Raw genomic sequence first — 25,284 nt, 5'->3', positions numbered from 1 at the left:
ACTCTTTTTTAGCAGCCAGAGGCTTGAGTGTCAACTGTGTATTTATAGAAGCACATCTGACGACACAGAAGGAAATCACTCTTCTTCTTGTCAGATTTAATTTGGTGGTTTGTAAGAGGATATTTTTATTTTCCAAAGGTTTTCTTGTTTTAGCTGTAGTTGTTTACAGTTGACTGATGATTCATGAGGATTAAACACGGCTGCCTTAGTAGATCTGTTTTACTCTCCATTTCCTCACTATGTACAACTGCTCTTAAAGGACAACTCTGGTTTATTACAACTCAGATTTGATGGAGTAGGTTTGGCTCTAGTTTATGCAATTATACAAGCAATAATCAGAGCCACAATACAAACTCAGTTTAAATCAGTATATTACACAATGAGCTACACTCCAAATAATGTTCCCCGACATAAACAGAAAAACTAAAGAAAGAATTTCAGTTTGTTTAATTCTGTTTTAGTTGTTTTTGTAGGAGTGAATCATCTTCTCAAACTATTGTCGTTTTGCCGTATTGTTCTGAGATCTCAGCAGTAACTTTGGTGTTATGATGGAAATACCGGCCAAACCTATGAAAATAAAGTTGTGATAAACTGGGATTATCCTTTATTCAGAAATTGTTTATTCCCAAAAATCCACAATTTACAATTTGAGTGAGTGAAACCTTTCCTGTCTTTTTCTGTCAGTTTACTCTATCTGTCCTCCCTCTTTCCTTTGCTCCTGCCCAGTTCTCTACTTCTGTAAGTCTGACTGCTCCCATGGAGGCCCCCCTTCAGGCTCAGTACGGAGCCCCTTTAGAGCCTCCGAGCTTCGTTTTAGGTCACCCCACACAACCCCTCAGCCATGCGGACCCTGAATCCTGCCCCGGCCTGAACACAGAGCACGATTATCTTAACGGATCCCAGTTCTCCCCGAATGAAACCTCCACCACTGACAGTGCCGGCTCATCAACAACCATTAATTCATCAACATGTGCGCCTGAAGACGAGGAAAACCTGGTGGACTCTCAGCCCATCTGCTTCAAAGAGAATCCTTTCTTGGTGGCCAATCGCAAAGGAAAAGGCCGTCCGCCTGCGGAGCGGATCCTGTCGGGGCCTCCTGTGGGCTACGGGAAGCAAGGCCAACTGCAGCCATGGTTGTTCAGCAAGGCAAGCCGCCTGCCTGAGTGTGGTTTGGAGGCAGCATGGTGTGTTACTGCGCACAGTGTGTTGTTTGGCGCACTTGTGGATCTTTCATTTGCAAGATTTTAACAAGCGTGCTAATTTGAACCGAAGAAACGCCTTTCACCTTTTTTGTTGATGTGTAGCCAAAGCATCGTACAATAAGAAGTGGGCTTTGGGACGCATGTAGAACTGCAATGATCAACAAAACAATTTTTTTATGTTTATTTATGTTTTGCGTTCTTTGCCAATATTCTCTGGTTCCAGTGAATATTTAGAGCTACATTCGTAGACTATTGATTACTTGAGAAAAATAATTTCCAGAAATTTTGATGATTGATTAATCGCTAAATATTTTTTTGTGCAAATGTTTAAAATTGCTTTGTCCTGTTAATTTGAAAATATTTGGGTTTTAGACTGACAAGACATCACCTTGGAAACTGGGATGGACATTATTTCATTATAGACCAAGCAATTAATCGATTAAGCTAGAAACTTATCGGATTTATGGATAATTAGAAAAATTGTTCGTTGCAGCCTGAGAATATTTGCTGGTTTGCATTTTTCCTGATTATTGAACTGAATTCCTTTGAGTTTTGGACTGTTGGCTGGAAGAAATAAGACATTTGAAGACGCTATAATTAATATTTTCTAATAACAATAGAGTAAATGATATTGTGTAATTGCGGCTGAATACTTCAGTTAGTGGGAGGGTGACCTTTTTTACCATTTTTGGCCCCAATGGATATTCAATCTCTATACTTGGGTTTATTAGTGCTAGCTTTACTGTTTCCTTGCAGAGGAGGATTAATGTGGTTAAAACAGCTTTCTGTCCGTGCAAAGGTTCACAGGGAAAGCTCTCAGAATGTGTGTGTGTGTTTAGGTTGTGTGTCATAATCTCAACGGCTGCATGTTTTTCCTGCGAGCACAGAGCTTGTGGCACCCCGTGAGGCATTTGGTCACATAGTCGGTACATAGTCAGGACCGACTGGAATGTCTGTCCCAACAGCTGCGAGGGGGGGGTCAAAAGTCACGGAGGAACAGGACCTGCAAAAACGCACAGAAAAGTGCACGTTTATCAGCAAGAGCTTGGTTGAATTTACTGGAAGTTCACTTTTCTACGAGACTAACCAGTGAATCTTGTTTTGGCATTTCTTTCCTGCGTTGTTTTGTCAGTGCACAGAGTGAAAGTTAGAGCAGCTGTTAAGTGTGTTTTTGTTTGATCTTTGTTTTTCCAGGCGCCTCCTTCTGACTTCACCAGGACGGAGAGCCCAATCAGGGAAGCCCCCTACTCTCCCACAATCCAACCGGTGAGCAGCCTCGACCCCCGCCGCTCCTCTGCTCTCCTCCTACCATCTTTTTTACTTTATTTCTCCTTTTCCATGACTCATTTTTATCTAGAGAAGAGGTATTTTACAGTTGACCCTTTTGACCTTTCCTCCCACCTGTAGCCCAGCCACCACTCTTCCAACAGCTCCCTGTGTGCAGGCAGGGAGACCCGCTTTGTAAGTGGGTCTTGTGGTCCTCTCTGCTCTGCTCTGGCCTGGATTTTTTATTTTATTTTATTTTTTGAGCACATGCGTCGGCTGTTCTGAAATCCCCATCTGTTAATAAAACAACTAGTTCAGCTACCGTGTCTGCTACCAGTCTGAAAAGCATGGCCAGCTGATTACTGATGCTTTGCTTCACGCAGACTGGATGTGCATTCATTGAAGAAATATATTTTAGACCCTGATTGTCCTTAATGTCTCTGCTGATCAGCTGTGGCTTCATATTATCTCACAGGACAATAACACAATAAAATGTGTGTTTTTCCTCGAGCGAAGTTACCAGTGTAGAACAAATGTATGATCCCGATAAACCCTGGTGATGCTGCATTGTTTGATAGTGTCTTTATGTGGCCTGGCATCATCCAATATTTGAAACTCAAGTGGACGATCCATGCATTTTTATTTCATTGTTTTACTGTATTTTATTTTTTTTTTGCAGGCAAACGTTCATTACACCTCCACTCCTACTGCCAACGACAACACTTCATCATCAGTGAGTGTCTGTGGAGCTTGAGAGCAAGCCATTGAGAAAATACCATAATAACAATAATAATAATAGCAGATTAGAGTTGGACCCAATGACCTAAAACAATGTCATGACAGTTTTACAGATAATGTAATACATTTCAAGTGTGTCATTTTTTCTCAAAACTGACCTTCTTAATGTAAGAACGTGTAAAAAAAGTCTGATTATCTTTTCCTCAGAAATGTAGTGTGCAAGTATACACATCTATAATACAGTTAGTGTTTAAAACATTTGACTGATTTCAAGTTTTGAGATGTAAACTCTTGGCTTTATGTAAAAAGTTGAAATTTCCAACAGATGGCGCGTAATGAGGTATTACATTATTGATTTAAAAATGTATTAACAATATTATACAATGAGTCAGGAGATATTTTATTACATTATTGGGTTTTATTACATTTTCAGAAAAGGTTTGCATTATTGGGTGCTTAAAGGCATTAGAATTACTTGAATGTTAGACTCTATTTAGAAAATAAATATTAGCATAGAGTTTTATTGTTGAACACCTAATGGATAAGCGGTTGAAGATGAGATGAGACCTTATGTGTATAAACATGGGAAGAAAAAAGATATGATTATAAAGATACAATTAGATTGGATACATTTATGTTGTTACTTAGGTACTGTGTTAGGTATAAACTAAGACAAATAGACAAATACTCTGGATGGTAAATGACGCTGTGATTCGTATCCACTCTCAGCTCCATTCATTTTGCGTTGTCATTCCTCCTGAAGTTAACTTTTGATTCATACAGATTGCGAGGCACATTTTTGAGACAACACTGCTTTGACTGACCCCGTCTATATAATTTAATTTGTTTTCTTTCCAGACACGACCGGGTGCCATCCAGCCAGTCGGGCGTGTGCGTCAGAGTCCCTCCCCCGCCACCCCGGAAGGCCACAGTCCTAACCCCTTCCAGCATGGCCCCTCCCCCTTCAACTCCCAGACCTCTGTAAGACCCCTCACCACCACATAGTGTTTTCTATCCACTCTCAGCTCTGTGCCTCCAGCTCTGACTGCACAGTCCCAAAACACTGCGTCTCATAGCAGTGCAGCAGAGATGCATCATGATTTTCTTTTTTTTTTTTTTTAGTCTAAAGAGGTTAGAACCAAAAAGGAAAGGAAAAGGAGGACATTGATTCTGTGCAGGTGCTGCAGTGTGTGACCTCCAGACCTGCTGCGCCTGCAAACGGAGCATCCAGCCCGACTCTTAATTTCCTGCATCACATCATTTCTCATAGTTACAGACGCATTTCTGAAATGTTCCACTTATTTCTTCCTTAGGAAAGCAGCATAGTTGGATTGGTAAATAATGACGAAGCTATGATTTCATCTCACGTCTTCCTACTTGTCACAAAGGTGCTCGTACAGAAAAGTCTGTCATGGCTCTGGACTTTCCAAGCCCTACTGTCTGTCTCCCCTCCTCTCTCACATGAAACCAGCCGCCATGCTCTTCACCTGTTCTCCACTGTCTCAACTCTGCTGGTTTTTTCATAGTCTACCCTCTCCTCCATGTCTCTGTGTGTCCGTCCTTTCCACCTCCTCTTCTTCCCCTCGGCTCTTTTACCATCTGAACCTCCCTCACCCTCCATGCCCACCCCCCAAACCTCCCCTCCCCCTCCTGCAGCCTCGCGCCCCCTCCCCCACCTCGCCCGACGAGTTCCCCATGAATGTGAAGCAGGCATACAAGGCGTTTGCCGCCGTGCCTCGCTCACTGGCAGTGCTGGAGCCGCCGCAGGTAGGCCGTGCTGCCCGGACTCCCCCGGGTCACAATGACAAAAAGCATGCTGTGCTGATTGGTTGGTCTCGCCCCCCCTACCCCGTTCCCTCCTGACTGGAGCAGGATGTCCTATAAGGAGCCTGCGCCGTGTCGGGGGGCCTGTGACGTGCTGTGACGTGTGGAATGCGTTCATCGTTGGTTTTTGTACTCCAGTGCCATCATCTGTCATGCTGGTGTTGAGTCTTGATCCATTCGTCCATCCATGTGTGGCTCGTGTACTAATTTTCTATCCCCCCGTTTTATTCTATATAATATCCCGGCTGCTAATCAGTCTGCCTGCTCTGTATCTCAGTCTTTGTCCTCAGAGTTTATTTTACTGTGCTAACTTCCTGCTGTGCCCAACAGGACCCGTATGGTATGAGGAACAATTTCCATTCAAAGCAAGCTTCTCCAGAGGTGAGTGAACATATTGAACAAACAATATCAAAAGCACATCTGTCTGTTTTTTCTTGACATTAGAAAAACTGGAGGTTGTATCATTATTCAAGGATGTGTTTCTAGAAAGCCAGTTGAACGTACAGTTTCTGACGTGGCTTTTGTAAAGTGTTTTGATGAATATGAAATCTGCAGCTGCCAGAACAAAATATCAAAGTATGTCCAGATACGCTCTAAGCGTCACTGCAGTTACACACTGAGAACAGTCTGGTGACGACCTGTGTGGCCTTTTCAGCCTGAGTTGAACATCGAAGTGTTTGATGATGACATAGATGGTCAGGCGGGAGCTGGTCAGGGTCTGACTGCTGGTCAGGTCTCCCCCCGGTCCCCCCTCTCACCTGACCGTCGGGAGTATATGAGCCTGGCAGCAGTGCCTCGCTTCTCCAAGCCGTCCTGGGACCTGCAGGTACCCACCGCCTCCGCCACATCTACAGCCGCCCTGCTCTCTGTCTGGGCTGCGGTGTGCTTGGCTCAACCGGTGGTGGTGTCTCTGCTCCCAGACACTGGGAGACAGCCGTGTTACTTCTGTCAATAACGGGACTGCCAGTTAATTGATCTTACATCCGCTTGGTTCTGCTTTAATGGGCAATTTGTTTCTTTCTTCTTGGTCTGTGATACTTTTCTCCTCTGGCGTCTCTTGTGATCCCCTGCTCCTTTCGCCAAATGGTTCTGCAACAATGCAATAAATATAAAATCAACTTTTTTTTTAAAGTTAATATTGGCCTTTTATTTTGCTGTTTTGTCATTTGTATTTGTATTCTTCAGGTGCTGTGACCTCAGCACTTAACTGTAATTAGAGGTGTGCCAATACCAGTATCAGAAATGCCTGGAATACTGGCTAAAATCTTTATTGTCTATGCACCGACTATAATACCGTAATTGTTTTACCTAAACAAATCTATTTTAAAGTAGTTTATGGATGCTCTTTTTACGTTATTGACTGTCAAACGGCACAATAAAAGGAAGTTCTATATCAGTCTGTACAACAATAACAATCATTTAACTTCTGTATAGGGTTGGTAGTATACAGCTGTTAAAAAATAAAAATATATACAGTATGCTTTTTTTTTTAACTGTTATCGGATCAGTACTGGGGAACAGATGGTATCGGAACATCTCTAATTGTAATTTTTATATTATTGTGTATATGTGTGTATTATTGAGTATTGTTTCTCCTCCTGATTTTTCTGGTGACCCTATAGAGTCCCTCTCCTGGTGGGAATGGCAGCCCAGAGCAGCGCTCCTTCAGGGACAGACAGAAGTATTTTGAGATTGACGTGAAGCAGCAGACACCAGAGAAACCCAAACCCAGAGTGTCTCTTGTTGGAGAAGACGACCTCAAGAAAATGAGGGAGGAAGAAGGTCTGTTTCTATTTTCTCTATAACTCGTGCACATATCAGACTCCGCGAACCTGCCGCAGACACTTACAGCCCTGTGTCTGTTTATCTCACCTCCAGAGAGGAAGTTCGAGCAGCGGGCGCGGGAGTACCTGATGGATGAAGACGAGGAGGATGAGGAGGAGGACCTGGCTAAGCAGGTGGCGCAGATGAAGGCAACTGGCAAGGTGTTGCTGGATGGAGTGGAGTACAACGTGGAGCCAGTCTCCACCCCAACTCAGCACCGCACCACACCACAGAGCTACAACGTCACACCGCCGAGCTACTGTGGCAGCTCAGGGTAAGAAGTTGAATATTTTTATTATTGCTTTAAACGTTTTTAAATTTCTTTAGCTAACTGTTTGTTTTTTGCATGTAGGCCTTCTTCTGTCGATGGTAAGGGAGAGTCTCAGAGGAATTCACTGGAGGACAGCTTCAGGCTGGAGCAGAGGCCTAACTCCATGACTGGGTAATTATATCGCAAACATCTTCGAGCGTCTCTTTGCTGTTGTTTTTGTCGCTGTAGTCACCGCCGACTCTTGTGTGTCTCATCAGTCTGATCCCAGCGTACTCCGGGGACACCGCGGCCCCCATCCGCACTGCCAAAGCAGAGCGCAGACACCAGGAGAGGCTCCGTATGCAGAGTCCCGAGCTGGCTGTTGCCCCCGACAAAGACCTGTCCCCTGCTGAGAAACGAGCACTGGAGGCTGAGAAGAGAGCCATGTGGAGGGCAGCACGGTAAATAAAACACAACACATAACACCTTCTAACCAGGAAGAAGGTACTTCTTATTTCTGGTGCTGTGGTATTTTAATAGAGAGGTGTAAAAGGAAAAATATAATCTTTATAATTGGATAAACTCTATTAAAGCAGTGCGATAGAGATTTCTAGAAGGAATCTGTAAGAATAAATCATCCCAGTAAAGAGAACAACACATTTACACCAACGTGGTCTCTGTCACATTTGTGGTGACGTCTTTATAACAAAAAATGAAAACCTGTTCATAAGTCCAGATTATTTTCATTGTTGGCTGATTTATAAATTATTTGATGAATCATAATTTCTTTGAAATGGCATAGAAGTTGACAACTGCACATGACAAGTTACTAGAACCAAAACCGATTGCAGCCAAAGTTCCATTTTGTAAAAAAATATAATAAACACGGAGGACAAACAAAAAGGTATCCAGCAAGGGTGTGGTGTTTTTGACTTCTTACTGAAATAGTCACTTTATGTTGTTCACGTTTGAATGTTTTGACCCACTTTGCATCTTTCCACACTAATGAGCCTACTAGCTTCATCTGTTCACACCAAAGTGGCTTCACACTTGCACTATTCAGAAGCATTATATAGATTATATTTTTTTGCTGTGCATTAAATTGGACAAAGCATGAGTCAGAAGCAGGACTACAGGGGGAAGGTTTGTTTTCTTTTAGCAGCATGTGACCTCACATGTGATATAACCTTTGACCGGGACGACTGCAGCAAGTGGATGTTGGCAGAGAAACACCTGGAAATAACTTTTTTTTATTATATATAGTATTGTGTTACCTTAATGAACCTGTCCATGTTTGGTTCTTTGAAGTGTTGGTGAACTAAGGCTAAAACAAAGCTTGCGTAGCATGGTATGTTTATAAGAGAGGGTCAGTGACACAGATGTCCTCATGAACAGTTTGTCATACTGGTCAATAACAAGGTTCAGTTCTCAACCTCAAACCCAAATCTAAGTTCATTCTGGGTCCTGTGTGTGTGCTTAGCCTACCTCCTGTCCTACTTATCTCTTTTATTATTCCTGGCTCTTCTAAACGTGTCAGTGTTTTACCTTCCATTCTTTGGTTTTTCTTCTCTTTTCCTGTCCGTTTGCCTCTCCTCCTTCCTCTCCTCATCTTCCTCCTTCATCCTGGTGCACTTCTCCTCCTATTCCCTCCTCCTGTCCGTCACCCTCTCCCTGGCCTCGCGGGGCCCAGGCCCTGTGGCCTAGAGGAGGATGTTAGGCAGTATGAGCAGGATCTGGCTAAGAGGCTCTACCAGGCCAGAGTGAGGGCATCTCAGGGCACGGCCGAGGCCCCCCAGCCCCCCACCTCCTCCTCTACCACCTCCTCTGCAGCCTCCCAGCTCAGGTCTGCTCCTCGGCCCCAGCCACCAGGGCCAGACGCACGGCATCGTGGGGGTGTGCTGGGGTGCTTTGGGGTACTTTTGCTATAGGCCAAGTTCAGAAAGGTCCAAGCAAGCACTCGCAGCAACACTGTGACAGTGCTTCCACTGCCTTTCTAGTGCCGTCATGCTTCTGCACGTCTTTGCTGTTTCCATCTCTAGCTTCCTCTGGTTCCCTCTCTCTATTCTGTCGTGTCTTCCTCTCTGCAGCACTCTTTCATTTGCGCCTTGCTGTTCTCTTGATTTTCATACTATTATTTGTACTAACACACATCGCGCAGTGTGTTTGCAAGCTATTTGTGAGTTGAGGGTGAGCCTACTAGCTGTAGGTAGTCCTTTTCCTGGAATGCCTCCCTTTTTTATCGTGCAGTTGAATTAAACTGGTTGTTTGTGACAGCAAACCAGGACAAGGAGCACCCAAAATTAGTAGTGATGGGCATGACACCCACCTGTAGCGGTGTGTGCCTCTGTAGGTCTCTGTTTGTGTCCTCGTGTTCTACTCTTTCACCTGATGATGGTTGTTCTTCTTGTAGAATGAAGTCTCTTGAACAGGATGCACTGAAAGCGCAGATGGTCATCGCCAAGTCCCGGGACGGGAAGAAACGTGGAACACTAGACCAGCTTGCGGAGTCACCATCACCTGCCCCCACCCCCTCTCCCACACCCATGGAAGGTAGGAAGCTCCTGTCCCTGATGCCACCGAGGCCTTTTCACATGACGAGCTTTACTTTGCCTCAGTAGACTTTTTTCAACAAAGGACTGCACTACCACTGAACTACTCCACCCCCAGTTCCTGAACAGTTCATACCTTAATAGTAGATATTTATATTTCTGTTTTGTTTCTGTGGACAGAATCTCAACCTTCTCTGTCTAAAACAAAATAAATGACATTTATAATGAAATGAAGCGTTCTTTTATTTATGGCTACTATCATAGGAAAAACTCATAGGAAGAGCCCCAGTTTTTACCTTGTCCTGTAATCCAATTAATTACATTTTTTAAGAAACTTCTCGATTCATTTATATTCCCTCACGGACCTGGCGTTTTTACCTTTTGTTATTTCTGTTTTGTGAATTCTGTACAAGCAAATGAAGTCTGAAGCTTGAATGTTTGTTCCTAGCCCTTCCCTTTCTGTTCTAACTTCACATCTTCTGTTTTCCTCTGACAGAGCTCAGTCCTCGAGGAGTTACCTCTCCGGGCCGGCTGGTAAGCGCTAAACCTTTTCCCTTTTTTCTCAATTTCTGTTTTGTTTTTGACAGATTCTCCCCCTGGCCTTGGTGTCAGTTTGAACGTTTTACTGGAGAGCTTGAATCAGCAAAAAAAAAGCTGTAACACTGACTTTGCAGTTTGACTAAAGGAGTTTTATTCGAGAAAGGCAACAAATAAGATTGGTGGTTTGAAAAGGGGAGAACAGGTAGATTAGCTTCACATCACACTGGCATGAACCCATCATCCTGCTCATCATCACTCCAGCCAATCAGAACTGAGAACACACGCAGCTCTGCCATCATATCCCACAGCTGGCTGTTTGAATCACCCATTAGCCTCTCTGCTTCCCACCTCTCCCTTTTCTTTTCCCTCATCCCTTTCTCTTACTCCTTTTCCTCTCCTCTCCTTTGCCTTCTCCACCCTTTCTCACCTCCTTTTTATATTTTGTCCCACCCTCCTCCTGTCCTTGTTTTCCACTCTTCCCTTTGCTCATTCCCGTTTGCTATCCTTCTAGTCCCTGTCGTCAAAGAAGTTTGACTACCGACAGTTTGCTGCCATTCCTTCTTCCAAACCCGTATACGACATCCAGGTATTGGCTGCATGCTGAGCTCCCGGGGCCCCGCCCTCCTCCTCCTCCCCCCTGGCTCTCCCTGCTGCCTCTCCCCTCTAGTTTCTGTGTTAATCACAAGGCATCAGAGCGACTGAAGTCTAGGGTTTGGCTCCATGATTGATCAGTACTTCCTGCTCTGCACTATAGTGATTGGCTCACTCGCTCTCACGTTCACCATGAAGAGAGACTGGCTCTGTGTAAATGAAACATCAAATCAGCCCCCTCACTTACCACTCTCTAATGTGAGAGCATCTATAGCAGTAACCCGTCACACCCAACTATCTCTCAGCTAACTAATCAATCATCGACAATAACACTCCCCAGCTGCAGACAGGTTTTCGATCCCACTAACCAGGATTGTTTCCGGGGGGAAATGGCCACAAACTACACATCTAATCCACTCTCACATTCACTTCCGTCAACTCTCTTGTTCCACGCATGGGTCACACATCAGGCAGAGGAATAACATCCTCCATTAGATGTCCTCTCTGGATTTTGAAACTCTGCGCTATCATAAGGTAGACATTTTGAGTAGATCTGTGTGAAACAGTTAGCTCTTCTTATCTGCGCGGAAGAAGACATGGGAGGGGAGGCAGGGGAGTCCTGCAATAGTGCTGGAGTGAGCTTGTCTCAAAGTGGTCTTTTGTGTTTTTAGGGTCGTGTCTCTGTGGTCGCATGTGTCACTGTTGAGTCTGCGCTCTCGGTTGTTGCTCAGTGTGTCCGTATTCTCCCTTCAGTGGACGTAATTTAATTGACATGACTGTACATTACGCACTTATTTGCATAATGTTTCCTGTATATGAATAGGCAAAAGTAGTGTTTAAAGGCTATGTGTTATTTATGTAAACACGAGAGGTATGCAGAACCGGAGACTCGAGGGAACACTACGATCTGCGGGTTACGTAACAGCTGAACCTATCGCTGTAATCCAAATATGATCTACGCAAACATTTACAAATGTTTAAACAATTATGAGAAACTAAATTAAGGCTTGAACCAACCCAGCCTCCCTCAAAAATATGACGTTCAGCCGTTAATGAATATTCAAACAGAACAGAGAAATGAAATTTGTCACAGTGAGTCAGGGCAATGGTAAAAACTATGTCCTGGTGACAGACTGCAGATTGTACGGAGGGGTTTTATTTTTTTTAAAATGGTTTTAATTAAATCAAGTGAATAAAGTACTGAAAAAGGTTGCAGCAGTTTAAATGTGAACGGTACCCAACACTGATAACCAGAGGAACAGAAGCGTTCTCTGTATATAAAAGCATCAACACAAAGACAACTCAACACGCTGCTTGGTTTCCCGTTGTGCATTGGTGACTCTTGTTGGTGCTGTACTATTGCTGTTGGCTGTCTCTTTGTGGATGTGCCTACACTACACCCCAAACCCCGGAACTGACGACCTAACTTAACCTCCCTTTCCTTTAACACGCCTGGGGGAGTAGTCGAGTAGCAGAACTCTGGCTTTTGCAGCTCTGACAGATTGGGAGCTTCAGCGTTGTCTGCTAAACCGGCAGTGAGCGGCTGGCACATGGTCTCACTGCCAGCCCCACCTCTCACATGGTGATGGCTTCTCCTGGGGATAGCGGTTACTAACACACACCTGGCGCCGCTCAGTTAGTCACTGTCTCTTCCTTTCTTCCAGTCCCCTGACACAGCAAATGACATGCAGTTCATCGACGACGGCTCCAGCAATCCAGGTGAGAACTGGAGCTTTGTAACCGGAGTATTTCAAATTGCACTAAAACAATGTATAATGCATTTATTACCTGACTTTCTTCTATCCCCTTTGATTCAGGTGACTACCTGGGATAAGCAGCTCCTATTGGTAGGATCCTGTGTGCATGTGTTTTTGGGTCTGTGTGTGATCTGTACGTGTTTACTGGAACATGAGGAGTGCGTGTTGATTTGTGCGTTTATGCTCTAACCTGCGAGTTGTGTGGCGTAACTGTGGGTTCAGTATTAGGATGGGTGTGTTTACCTGCGTGTGCCTCGCCTGCTGCTGCCGACCACATATGAAGAAGCACCTGATGAGATATGTCTAAACTAATGAACTCACTAACTGTGATCCAGACTGTGCATGAATTAGTTTAAAGGGAGTGCAAAGTGATACTATTATCATGTTGGGGTCAGACAATGTGTTTACACAAGAAATCAGGTGATAAAAGTAAAGCAAAACATTTTATTCATTCATCTTCAACCACTTGTCCCTATCGGGGTCGTGGGGGGCTGGAGCCGATCCCAGGTGACATCGCGCGTAAGGCGGGTCCACCCTGGACAGGATGCCAGTCTATCACAGGGCACATAGAGACGAACAGAGACAGACAACCATTCACACCTACGGGCGATTTAGGGTCATCAATGAATCTAACACCTGCACGTCTTTGGACTGTGGGAGGAAGCCGGAGAAAACCCACGCAGATACGGGGAGAACATGCAAACTCCATACGAAAGTGCCCCAGCCGGGATTCAAACCAGGAACCCTCTCTCTTGCTGTGAGGTGACAGTGCTGACCACCACCGCACCGTGCCGCCCAAAACATTTTATTGACTCTTAAAAATATATATTTTGTAAAAAATGTGAATACAAGCAGCGGCCATCTTCTCCCCTAACTTCTTTTGGAAGCATTGCTCACCAATTTAACTGTTGCGTGCGTCTTTGTCCTGCATGTGTCGCGTGAAATAAATGAGAAACCTGGTTGACCGAATCATAACCCGGTCCCAAGCATGTAAACACACTGAGTGAATTTAGTGTTTTTTAACGAAGAGACTGAAAATGAGTTCTTGTAGTAATTTAATGTCATGGAGTCTTAGCTAATGGAGGTGGCTGGTTTACACATGCAGTCAGTGCAGAGTGCTGCACTTTCCTGCTCAATACTGTTGCTTGTTTCCAGCTGCTGATCTGAATGTGGGGCTTCTCTCGCAGCTTTAAGGCGTCCATCCACTCTCAGTCAACAGCTTGACAGGAATCTTCTGCTTCTCCAGCTGCCTTCATCTTTCTTCCTCTCCACAGCTGCCCTTGGGGAGTAATTGTCGAGTAAAAAGAAGATAAATTTCAGCATCTTGAGTGAAGTTTTTTGCTTTCTTTCTCTCATTTCAGTGCCCGCTGTAAGCCCTGAGGCCGAGGTTTCCACCCCGCTGCCTGCGACCTCAGCCCTGGAGGAGATGGCCCTGTACAGCAACAAGCGCAAACTAAGGCAGGGCCGCCGCAGCCTGGAAGCCGCCGTGCCCACGTAACACCACACACTGAAAGAAGTCGAGGACATAATGCGAACACACATTTTTGAAATACATTGTGGAACACTGGTAATACATGAGTTCTACAGGAGGTGCAGAGTCACTAAACACTACACACGGTGTCAGTAGAGCGAGATTTACTCTCCCATATATAACCACTGCAGAGACTATGACGCTGATAGTCACCACACGCACACTCACTTATATCCTGCGTGCCAGTCTCGCCTATACAGTCTGTGGATGAGTCGGCAAGTTGCTCAACAGGCATTCAACGGCAAGAAAGAGCTAGTGTGGTTAGCTAGTGTTGCTACTTGCAGACCATTCTTCTGTTGTTGTTGTTGTTCACTTGGTTTACCAAGTAGAAGCTGATCTATTTTAAAAAAGGAGGTGACTTTTGAATTTTTAGTTTTTTTAATTTTTGCACCTCCAATGATTTTGCTGTCAAAAAAAAACATACTGGAAAAGAAATGGGTCATAGCTATACTAACACGATCTTTTTAGGCTTTCAGTGAATAGATTGTAAAATGTCAGGGGTTCCTTGAGACTCGGGCGGACAGAGTGTATATATTAATTGAGGAGGGAACATTCTGCTACCTTCACAGTCACAAATTGTGGAAAGCTTTAAAAGGAGAAAGAAGCAACAGTACATATCTTGTTTGCACTGCCACTGATCAGCTTTTTAGAACATATCTTAAGTAATTTATTGTTTTTAGCATTTTACTCAAATTGAAGACCTTACAGTTTTAACTCCTCTGGTCCTTTTGGGCACAAAGAGCATGAATGATGCTTGTCATAAATGATCTTTAAACTAGTTTAAAGATACTTCTGGGTCATTAAGTCAAAGCTTTCTTTTAATCTACTTTATATACACTTACAAATCCACCTGGTGTTTTTCAAGAGAAGCATATCTACATATTCGATTGCTTGGACAAAGTAAAGCTGCACACACGAGTGTCACAGCACGGTAAAGAGCCTGCGGCTGAATTGAGCGTGTTACGTCCCTCTTGTAGAGAATATGAGCACTGGAGGAAGGTTTACAGATAAACAGATCACAATAATGAATATTAAAGTTAGGAAGCATGCATTCTTAGTATCATTAACTAACGGTACTCACCCTGCCCTGTTTAAGGTATTATTTTTTTTATTTTGTCAATGTGAATCATTCATTTCTATCCTTGAATTATCTGGAGTTCTAGAGTGACGTGAAGGTAGCAGGTGTTTTATTTTTCTGTCTATGGTTAATTTAAATCTGAGGCCACTGAAAAATCATTTATTATTGTGTGAATAATGTACAAATACTGAAAGGAAAGCAAACGTTGGGTTTGAAACTGAGCCAGTCTTGACCTTGACCATGACCAAGCGAGTGTCTGGACTGCTGACACATCTGGGTTCGGGCAGGCTTGGTATCGGGGCTCTCTGCATGTATATTGGTTTGTTAATGGGAGAGCTGTGAGAGGCAGAACCCATCAGAAATCCCTCTCAACACATTGTTTTCATTCAGTTCACTGCTTGGCATCCTGTCAGTTTATGTATCTGATGGGTTTTTTTTTCTCAAAATCACAGTATAGTAGAATTTGTGTTAATTTAATGTAGGGTCTTCTAATGATAGCTTTCCATGTTGCTCTCACTGACTGAAATTCAGTTTGTTTGATAACATTTGCAATGGCTGATATCTCCTTTTTTTAACTTACAGTAGGTAAATCTTTTTTTCAGATGGGTTTCACTACATTATTAATGCAGCGTTTTAAATTGTTCTTTTGTCTCGAGTTCTCTTTGGGGGCTTTTACTTGCAAATAGGTCCGAGGGAAAGGGTCAGAAGTCCTAGTGTCAAGGGTTAGAGCTCATGCAAGACTGTAACTAGTGAATTTGTACAACCAAAGAAGTCTATTTTGTGGTTCAGGAATAATAAATTTTACTTTTCATTTAAGAAGCTGATCCACTGCGTTGTGTCTTTTGTGCTTGATTAATGTACTAACTCGAATGTGCACACTAATTGTGGAAAGTTAATGAACACTGTCACTCCAATTTAGCACGTGGACACTGGGTTACCCACTTCAGTTTGCACATAAAACTCACTTAGCTAACAGGTTGAATTGGAGGAAGTCTTCTCAGTCCAGATCCTGCAGACGAGTTCCTCTGCAGCGCCCTGCTATTCCTCTGTAGAGATGGAAAAATCATTCAAGGTTTCATTTTTTGTTGCAGATTGATTGCTCATCTCTACTTAACTATGGTTTTCCAGGCAATAAGAAGTGACAGGTGAGTTGACATGATGTGAGACACCCACCCTTCTCAGGGTTCTGTAGCGGGCGCTGTAGAAGGACTCAGAGCTGGGGCTGTGAGGAAAGAGCTCATATGGCAGCTGCTCCATAGATCTCTGGTTATCTCGCACCTAAAATAAGCAGGGAAACGTAATAACTTCATTGCGAAATTAAACTGCAACCTTTTCAATACACGTCAAACTAAAATTGCTTTCCTCTCCATTTCTTGCAAGCTGAGTGGGACTTGTGCTTGAGTCACCTGTTACCAGGTCACCAGTCACCATGTATTTATTTTTTTTACATCCAGAATTTGTTTAATTATTTTTTTTTTATTAAAACTACACAATATAATACTTTTCTACATGAGCGCTGTTGTAAATTTGAGGCGGACCCACTTGTTCCAGGGTTTTATCCATAGTGATGTCCAGCTCGTCCTCGGGTACCAGGAAAGACTTCTTAAACCAGTTCTCAAATTCTATGACACACATGAGCAACTGATTATTTTATTAGCTTTTAAAGGCAACAGTGATTCCAGCTCTGAACATTGTGTGAGCAAAGAAAGAAATCAGATATCTGGAGAACTGACCAGAGAGCAGACGCACCCTGCACTGATCCACAAGGTGTTGACAGTAGTTGACCTCTGCCTTGACGTCACGCAGCACCTCGTATCTCTGGCGGTACAGGGCCTTCAGCTCTCTGAGCTGCATCAGTGAAGTGGCATCTGACTCCTGCAGCACTGGGTCCCCTTCAATAACCAAATATTGACCTTCATTCAAAAACCCAATGAAAAGTCAGCGTCATAAAAAGGTCATAGTAAACATGTTGGAAAAGTGAAATTATGTAGAAAGAAATAATGAAAAAACTCATACTATTATATTTTGACATACTATACTATGACTTGTTCACGACGGCGATTAGGGCCAAGTATGAAAAAAAAATGGACCCAGGGAGGGGTAACATTGAGAAAAATATCGCAGATTTATGAAATTAAAAACTAGCAAATCTACGAGAAAATAAAGTCGCACATTTACAAGTTTAAAAAAATAGCAAATCTTCTCGTAAAAAGTTGAAAAAATAATGGGTTTTTTTTCCTCCACTGTTTTACGGTCTGTGTATCTTTTGGGTCCGTGTATTATGATCACAAACATTTCAATCGCTAAAAGAAAAAAATTTTCAAATTCTCCGACCATTTCCATTTCCATTTCCCCAGTAAAGCAGCTGTGAGAACGTTGCTGTGTCGGAGAGGGATTTATGCTTCTTTCATATCTTAGCTTGTGACGACATACCGTTAAGGTCCTGAGGGGTTTGACTGTCGGGAGTTGTGATTGTTTTTGTTCAAAAGTGCCGAATTCTAGCTTTATGGCTTATTGTTGTTGAAACGCTAGCCTGTTGTTGTCATAGCTACAATAAACATTCAGGTAATGTCAGTGACATAGATTTGCTAGTTTTTAATTTCATAAACCTGTGACCTTTTTCTCAAAATATTGCCCCCCTCCCCTGGGTCTGTATTTTTTTTTTATTACATACTTGGCCCTTACACGCCATTGTACTTTTTTGACTTTTCTCATGACTTTTTACAACATATTATATAGTATGTTTAATAGTATATGTTGTAGAAAGTCATGAAAAAGTCAAAGTAAAGTTTGTCCAAAAATGCTTAAATCAGTCATAAGACAGCCTGTCTAAAGCAGCCATGACATAATTTCTTGAAAAAAGTCATAGAAGAGCCCCCAAAATAACTGCATGAGACGGCCTATCCTTTGAATGATTTAAGTTTTTTTTGGGCTTTAAGTACATCGGCCAGAGAGCCTTGGTAGCCGTGTGTTAACAACGTAACCGCTTCAATTAAAACCAAAGACTTGCTGCATGTCCTACCCCCCACCCCATTTCTGTCTGCCTCTTCACTGTAAACTGTAAAAGGTGAAAGTGCCTAAAAATAGGGGGGAAAAGGGTACCTCCGCCCTCTCTTGTCTCATTGTGTGGTTGCATTGTGGCTGTGGTGCAGTCGATCTCTCTCTTGACAGCGTTGACCTCCTGAGTGAGCTGTCGAAGGAGACTGCAGCGTTCCAGCAGCACAGCCTTGTTCTCCTTAAGGATGTGGTTGATCTCGCTTCCTTGTCCGACTTTAAAATCCTCGAAGGCTTCTGCTTTGGGTGGGACAGAGCTGGGCACAGACCGCTAACTTATCAGTGGCAAGGGTATAAAACAACACTGTGCACATTCCATTTATAGGACTGCCAACGATATCTGAGCTGACGATTTAACAGGTCAGATTATATTCATATAATACACATACTCAGGGTGAAAGGGTTCATTGCCAGGCGGGTGTGATTCCTGTGTGTCCTGGCTCTCTGTGTCTGGTTCTTGTGACTCCTGCTCCCTCTCAGGCGTCTGGACAGCATAGAGTTTGGATTTGGAGGCACTCTCTAAACGCTTCCTTGAAACTGGACTCCCCTGTCTCTTGCTTTGGCTGGATAATCACATTGAGTGTGACATTAGGAAAACAGAATTAGTGCATTTAACTTAGTCTAGACCTGCACGCTTCAATCAGTACATAGTCAATCACACAGATATGGCCCCACTTACATCAGGCCAATAACTGCACCTAGGTTGGCTTTTCATTCCTTAATCCTTAAATGAGATTGCCACTTGTTTAACACATTTTAGTTTAAAAAGCATGTTAAAAATACATTGAAAACATCAATTCTGATGCTTAAATCCAGCAGGGTTTAAGTTGGGCTTGCAACACCCTGGGGGGAAACACCGGAGAAATAAATAAGTAGTATAATGCTGCCATGGTCATGGAGTCTGTTAGCTACCTGTGGGCTAATGAAATATTCACCTACCTCTGTTTTTCCCTAGACTTTGTTGTTTTGGCTTTGGTTGAACTTGGGCGTTGTGTGTTTTTCTGTGACTGAGCAGACACCTCAAAGCTGCCAGCCTTCTCATCCTCATTGCTGCCTCTGGTATCCCACTCCTAAAAGAGTCAACAAAGCAAAGTCTGATCACAGTGAACTGTTCACTAAACAAGGTGTTGTTGACAGAGGTACAAGACAAATTGAATTACAACTATTTATTTATGCGAGATGCCCTGAATGGTAAATCAAATGTTGACTGACCTTGATAGCAGCTGTGTTTGTACTTGGGTCTTTCTCCACCAAGTTGCAGGTCTGACTTAGCTGAGCCTTCCCCTTCTGTTCCTGCTCCCTGCTCACATACATACAAATTAAGCCGTGTCATATTTTTGTCTAAATAAACACTGCACATTTTAAAACGGTAGATGATACTCACAGCACAGCGAGCTTGAACTGGGCGAATACTGCTTGGACCTGCCTGATACTTGTGATCTGTAATTAGATGTGATGCAGAGAGAAATTTAAAGCCTTTGAAGGACAATTCTAAGACAAAATGTGGAATGACAGAGGGAGAATTAATAGCTGTGTTCTCACAGTGATTTCCTCCAGGCTCCCCTTCAGGTATCTCTGAACCTGGCAGTGGATCTCAGCCAGCTGAGCTTCAGACAACGGCTCATAGGTCATGCTCGGCCGGCTCGCCTGGTGAAAGATGAATCATAGGCATTCAACTTCTAATATGACCAGCTGAAATGTGTTACAGAATCAAATGTGTTAAAGAAGACATTAGCACTGTGGTAGTAACTGTTTTGCTGATCTGCAACAGAGTTTTGGCAGTAAACCAGGACAATAGATTAACACATTATAATGGAATATGTGCTGGTCATGACCGAAAGAACGAGGTCACAGGTACAAGCGGCAGAAATGGGTTTTCTCAGGAGGGGGGCTGGAGTCTCCCTTAGAGAGAGGGTGAGAATTTCAGCCATCCGCGAGGAACTCGAAGTAGAGCAGCTGCTCCTTTGCGTTGAAAGGAGCCAGTTGAGGTGGTTCGGGCATCTAGTAAGGATGCCCCCTGGGCGCCTCCCTAGGGAGGTGTTCCAGGCATGTCCAGCTTGGAGGAGGCCTCAGGGAAGACCCAAGACTAAGTGAAGAGATTATATCTCCACACTGGCCTGGGAACGCCTCAGGATCCCCCAGTTAGAGCTGGTTAATGTGGCCCGGGAAAGGGAAGTTTGGGGTCCCCTGCTAAAGCTGCTGCCCCCGCGACCCGACCCCGGATAAGAGGTTGAAGAGGAGATGAGATGTGCTGTCTGCCTGCTAGCTCTACTAACCACTGTATTGCAGAGGGAGAGTTCCTCTTTCAGCATCTGTACATCCTTCTGAAGTTTCTTGATCTGCGCCTAATCAACAGTAAATTTCATGAGATCTTTATGTTGTCTGATGACTGACACAGAGAGTACAAAAATAACAATGTAAAAAAAAATAGCACATATTTATACCCATGTATGACCTCCCAGAGTAGTTTTTGTGTCACATCATGTGTAATATTGTGTGAACTCACTGCTGGATCCATGTGTTCATTAACAGCAGGGTTTGTCCGGACACACTTCATTCTAGCGGCAAAACGAAGAGTAGAGAGCTGCAAAGAATAATAATCATCATCCAGATCTGTGATGACACTACATCCAGTAAGAAAGAAAATCTGTCTGTTTTATATCATATATTCCACTCCTTACTGTGTCTTCTATCTGTGCAGCCTCACCGTAGATGTTGGCCACAAGCACGGTGTTGCAGTTCCCTCCTACAGAAACGGACACATTCATTATGTTTTGCAAGTATTACTTCAAAGAGAAGCACCACTTAGACTATCAAATATTAGCATTGTTAAAAGCAAAGGCCTTGGCAGTCTCACCAAGTGAGTCTTTGAGGGCATGTGTGAGTTTAGTCTGTCTAAAGGGAACGTGGTCTCTGCGACGGTCTGCCAGAGCCCGGATGGCCTGCTCCAGGAAAGATAACGACTTGTTGATATACGTGGCTTCCTTGAACATCTGACCCTCTGACTGCAAGAACAGGAAGGTGAAATGAGGTTGGAAAACGTGAAAAATTATAGTGAAATGCATATTTATTTTTCACTCTGTCCAAAAGACAAGAGTTAAAGATCCCACATTATGGAAAATGTGCTCTTTCATGCTGGATATTCAATGTAGATATGTGAAGTCAGACATTCTCAAACTCACCCCAGTCTTTCCCAGCCTCTCTGACCCAGCCAAATCCACCAGATTCAGCTTCGAGGTGACGTACTTGGCATCAGACAGAGTCCGGGATCGAGACTGCGATCAAGAGAGACATTTTCTCCTACTTAAAGCTGAATGCAGGAAAAGGCACGTTTGAGCACCCACAACACAGTAAACGATGAAATAAACCCTTAATTCGACTTGTACCTCTATGTGCAGAGTGAAGATACAGTGGGACCTTGAGGAGTTCCTGTTCAAAGTATGAGATCCAATAATGCGATTCATCTCACCCTGAGTAAAGAAAACAGCTTTATCAAGGTGATGAATAATTTATTCATCCATAAAAGTCATTATCATTACAGTGCTCCCACCCTGGTCAACCAAAATTGATTACAGAGCATAAGCCTTGTAGGTCATTGGGATAAAATAAAAAACATAGATAAAAACTGGGCAAAAAAGAACCACAAAATAACGGCACAGAAAATTAGACACAAAATGAAATAAATACTGCAGTTTACATCCTCTTTACAAATGTGCTTCCATTTTCTCCAGAGGGATACAAGAAGGAACGAGTGCAGTCTGTCACTGTAGCAGGGGGCACAATATAGAAAATAAAAGATGATATTGAACCTTTTGATTAAGGGTTTGAAGCATTAAGACATTTTAATTTTGTGCTTGCTGGTCTTATAAAACTGTAATAAAAACGTAATTTCCATTTTTAGACGTTATTCCTCCATAGACAGGTTTTTACAGCTGTAAACATCAGAGCACACACCTCAAACAGCAAGTTTAGAGCCTCTTCCTCACTGTGGACAGGGTGAAGAGACAGACCTCTGATGAACACCCCTCTGCCCGGCTCCTCCATCACCACCATGCCACGAGAAGACGGGTGTGGTGAGCCTTGCAGCGAGGACAGCAGGTCCACCAAGGTCTCATTGTAGATCTCCAGGTATGACAGGTGCACGGAGAAGGCATGCTCAGTCCTTTTCTCCACCTCCTGAAACACCTGAATGCCACATTCAAGAATTAAAAACGTGAGAGGTCAAGGTGTTTCAGAGATAATCTTTTTGCATGATGCAAGTTACCTCCTGAAGGGACCGAGGAACAATGCCTCTGTGATGGTATGATTCTGTGGATCCTGTCATGGTGTAGGTCTTTCCTGCACCTGTCTGCCCGAAACACATCACTGTACCTGAAAAAACACACAACAGCTGGCACTATAGACTATACATTAATTTCTTGGGAGATCATGAAAATCCCTAAACAATATAATTCAATTTGGGCCATTTGACACGCACGCACGCGCACACACACACACACACACACACACACACACACACACACACACACACACACACACACACACACACACACACACACACACACACACACACACACACACACACACACACACACACACACACACACACACACACACACACACACACACACACACACACACACACACACACACACACACACACACACACACACACACACACACTTCAGTAGATGAATAGATCTACCATTATAGCCATCCAGTGCTCCCAATACGACCTGTTGACACACTCTGGCGTACAATTCCTCCTGGGACACTTGCTGCAGGACGCCTTCCAGCTGAAATGACAAGGAACTCCGCTGACTTTTCCTGGAGTCTTTCCAGTGATGGACGTTCACCGTCTGAGGGACAAGACAAAAAGATTTGAGTGTACACTACCAAACAGTAATTATCCTTAAGCAACACTGTGCCGTGTTACATTCCAGGACTACAATATCATTACTGAAATGTGATGTAATTTGTATTTGGATAGCTGAAACAGAAAAGTAAGAAAAGCCCAGGTTTATGGAAGTGATATCATTAAAAGTGATGGCTCCACTCCATTTAATTGTCCCAGTGAGCAACCATATATATTATCAGGACCTTGGAACTAGACACCTGGCTAAGTGGAGCGCAGCCATCATGCATGTAATTAAATGCACCTGTGCCTTTTCTGTTGTTGCATGTCAAAATGCCTATTAGGCAAAAGTTACGATGGTTAGATTTGTTCTTAAAGTTGGAAAAACACAATGGTTGGTGGAGGTGAATCATTCTAGGTTATGACTGTTGTGTTTGACCTAAACGACTAATTAATGTAACTGTTGGAAGTCAGTATGAAAACACAGAACAAGTTATTTGACTTCAGTCTGGTCTAATGATCAAGGTAACATACAATGACTGGAGTTCCCTAACCGGCCTACATACAGGAGCCCCTGCACACAAGAAATACAGTTATATATTAAGACAATGACTTCATCGAAAAACAAAGAAGCCATCAATTCTATAATGACCCCTGGAATTTTTTTGGTTGCTTTTCTACTTCTTTGTTTTTCTGTATATTGTTATATCTACTTAAAATTGAGTTATATATTATCGTTTTTTTAATACCAAGTTTAATTAAATGTTTTTCAATTAATTTTCCTAAAAGCCCCTGATGAGTAACACGCATGCGCAAATTAGCTTCCAAGTACGGCGTCTGCACTAGTAACGTTAGCCTATCCTGTAAGTTAACCTTGCTAACTTACATTAGTAGATTTAACCAGTTTTAAACTGAAATTTAAGTGACAAGTAACCTAAATTAAAATGAAAACAGATTCAACGCACCTGTCCGTCAGGAAGACATTCAATGACGTCATTGGAAAAGTTTGCCGTTGGTCGGATCCGGACAAACACTCTGCTGTGAGACTTCATGCCACTTCTGTCAGAAACACGACGACAACACAGCGAAACTCTCAGCCTGCGTCAGAAGGTACACATACAATAACTACAAAACACTTGAATTTGTCCAACATGAGGTTTTCCAGGTGAGAATGGAGGTATTTTCAGCTCACTTCACATAAACTCCGGTCCATCTCCTCTGTTCACCGTCTTTGGTTTCCACTCAGCGTCATGGCAACGACTGCGACCACGCGCTCAGAATGGCAACGTGCACGCGCCCGCTGTGTCACCCTTCCCCCCCAATCACACTCAAATTTAAATAGAAAATTTACAATAATTCTGAAAATTATTTCTTCTTAACTATGGAGATTAACGGTTAATTAAAGGTTGAATATGTAGAATCTTTATGAAAAGCTATATTTAAAACAATAATACACCCACGAGGCGTTTGGAGGGGTACAGAATGAAAGAATCGCTTTTCCATAAAAAAATATATTTAGTCCGAACACATTTTTTTCTTTCTTTTTTTTTTTTTTTACATTTGACAGGTTTGACAATGACTCTCTTTCATTCTGTTTCCGTGGTACCAGCCAATAGTGGCCAGCGTTGCGGGTTGCCAGGGTTGTCTGTTGTTGGGCGCAGCTACTGTAGGCTGGCACTGGTGACATGGAGTTTGCCAATCCTGCAGCTGCTTTGTTATTTGTCCCAGCAGCTGAGTGAGCGGAGGCGGGCAAAAACCAGGGTCAATGTAGGCCGAGCATTGACTCCATGGACTGAGATAAAGGAGTTCAATGGCATTAAAACAAACGCCCAAATGGCTACATTTCTCCTTGATCGTCAGCTAACTTCCATGTTTACTTAGCTGTAACGGCTAACGCTAACTGTCAGTCAAAATCCTCTAATCCTTTTTTTTATGGTGTGATTTGCCGGAAGGGATGGGTTCAAACAGACTCCTGTCTCCTGTAGGCTGCTGGGCCGGGTCTGACTCCAGACTACGATCTTGAGACTAAAGAACAACTTGAAAAACTGCAACTACATTTCCTGTTTCGTGAACTTATTTTCATTGAGTTGTCAATCAGCAAAGTAAAATGCATATGATGCGAAGACATTTACCAAATACAAATAGGACAAAAGTATTATTTTCTTAAAACTCTCTGTCTGAGGTAACATCAAGTATGCGTCTGTGACTCCCTAATCAGTATTTTT

The 25,284-nt window shown here is 43.2% G+C and overlaps 2 protein-coding genes across 26 annotated transcripts in view; one reads left to right on the top strand and one right to left on the bottom strand.

The window, feature by feature from the left end:
- The window catches only part of scrib (scribble planar cell polarity protein), a 64,278-nt gene extending 48,304 nt beyond the window's left edge, over positions 1 to 15,974 (top strand). For 4 of the 25 annotated variants that reach the window (XM_083936224.1, XM_083936231.1, XM_083936233.1 and 1 more), the window contains 18 exons: positions 727 to 1,146; positions 2,397 to 2,468; positions 2,610 to 2,663; positions 3,148 to 3,201; positions 4,065 to 4,187; positions 4,863 to 4,973; positions 5,361 to 5,411; positions 5,686 to 5,856; positions 6,653 to 6,812; positions 6,909 to 7,128; positions 7,207 to 7,296; positions 7,383 to 7,565; positions 8,795 to 8,947; positions 9,515 to 9,654; positions 10,150 to 10,187; positions 10,705 to 10,779; positions 12,449 to 12,503; positions 13,903 to 15,974. In XM_083936224.1, the coding sequence (XP_083792350.1) occupies positions 727 to 1,146; positions 2,397 to 2,468; positions 2,610 to 2,663; positions 3,148 to 3,201; positions 4,065 to 4,187; positions 4,863 to 4,973; positions 5,361 to 5,411; positions 5,686 to 5,856; positions 6,653 to 6,812; positions 6,909 to 7,128; positions 7,207 to 7,296; positions 7,383 to 7,565; positions 8,795 to 8,947; positions 9,515 to 9,654; positions 10,150 to 10,187; positions 10,705 to 10,779; positions 12,449 to 12,503; positions 13,903 to 14,039 (2,307 nt within the window). In that variant the 3' untranslated portion in view covers positions 14,040 to 15,974. Of the gene's footprint in view, positions 1 to 726; positions 1,147 to 2,396; positions 2,469 to 2,609; positions 2,664 to 3,147; positions 3,202 to 4,064; positions 4,188 to 4,862; positions 4,974 to 5,360; positions 5,412 to 5,685; positions 5,857 to 6,652; positions 6,813 to 6,908; positions 7,129 to 7,206; positions 7,297 to 7,382; positions 7,566 to 8,794; positions 8,948 to 9,514; positions 9,655 to 10,149; positions 10,188 to 10,704; positions 10,780 to 12,448; positions 12,504 to 12,601; positions 12,632 to 13,902 lie in introns of all 25 variants that reach the window. The other 21 variants (XM_083936226.1, XM_083936221.1, XM_083936218.1 and 18 more) reach the window with 13 other exon arrangements.
- A 141-nt stretch (positions 15,975 to 16,115) lies between these two features.
- kif9 (kinesin family member 9) lies at positions 16,116 to 24,111 on the bottom strand (the record flags this gene model as incomplete). The annotated part of the gene is made up of 20 exons (XM_083936060.1): positions 16,116 to 16,196; positions 16,324 to 16,428; positions 16,693 to 16,772; positions 16,884 to 17,063; positions 18,253 to 18,461; positions 18,594 to 18,767; positions 19,144 to 19,274; positions 19,417 to 19,504; positions 19,589 to 19,644; positions 19,747 to 19,851; positions 20,481 to 20,549; positions 20,711 to 20,788; positions 20,886 to 20,950; positions 21,062 to 21,209; positions 21,387 to 21,479; positions 21,591 to 21,674; positions 22,159 to 22,389; positions 22,469 to 22,575; positions 22,910 to 23,063; positions 24,025 to 24,111. The coding sequence occupies 20 exons, from the start codon at positions 24,109 to 24,111 to the stop codon at positions 16,116 to 16,118; spliced, it is 2,325 nt and encodes a 774-aa protein (XP_083792186.1).
- Between the last annotated feature and the right edge of the window lie 1,173 nt (positions 24,112 to 25,284).

This window comes from Echiichthys vipera, assembly GCF_963691815.1.
Source record: "Echiichthys vipera genome assembly, chromosome: 21".
NCBI classification, from domain to species: Eukaryota; Metazoa; Chordata; class Actinopteri; order Perciformes; family Trachinidae; genus Echiichthys; species Echiichthys vipera.
Note: the sequence above shows the minus strand (reverse complement) of the source record. Positions and strands in the feature narration are given on the sequence as shown.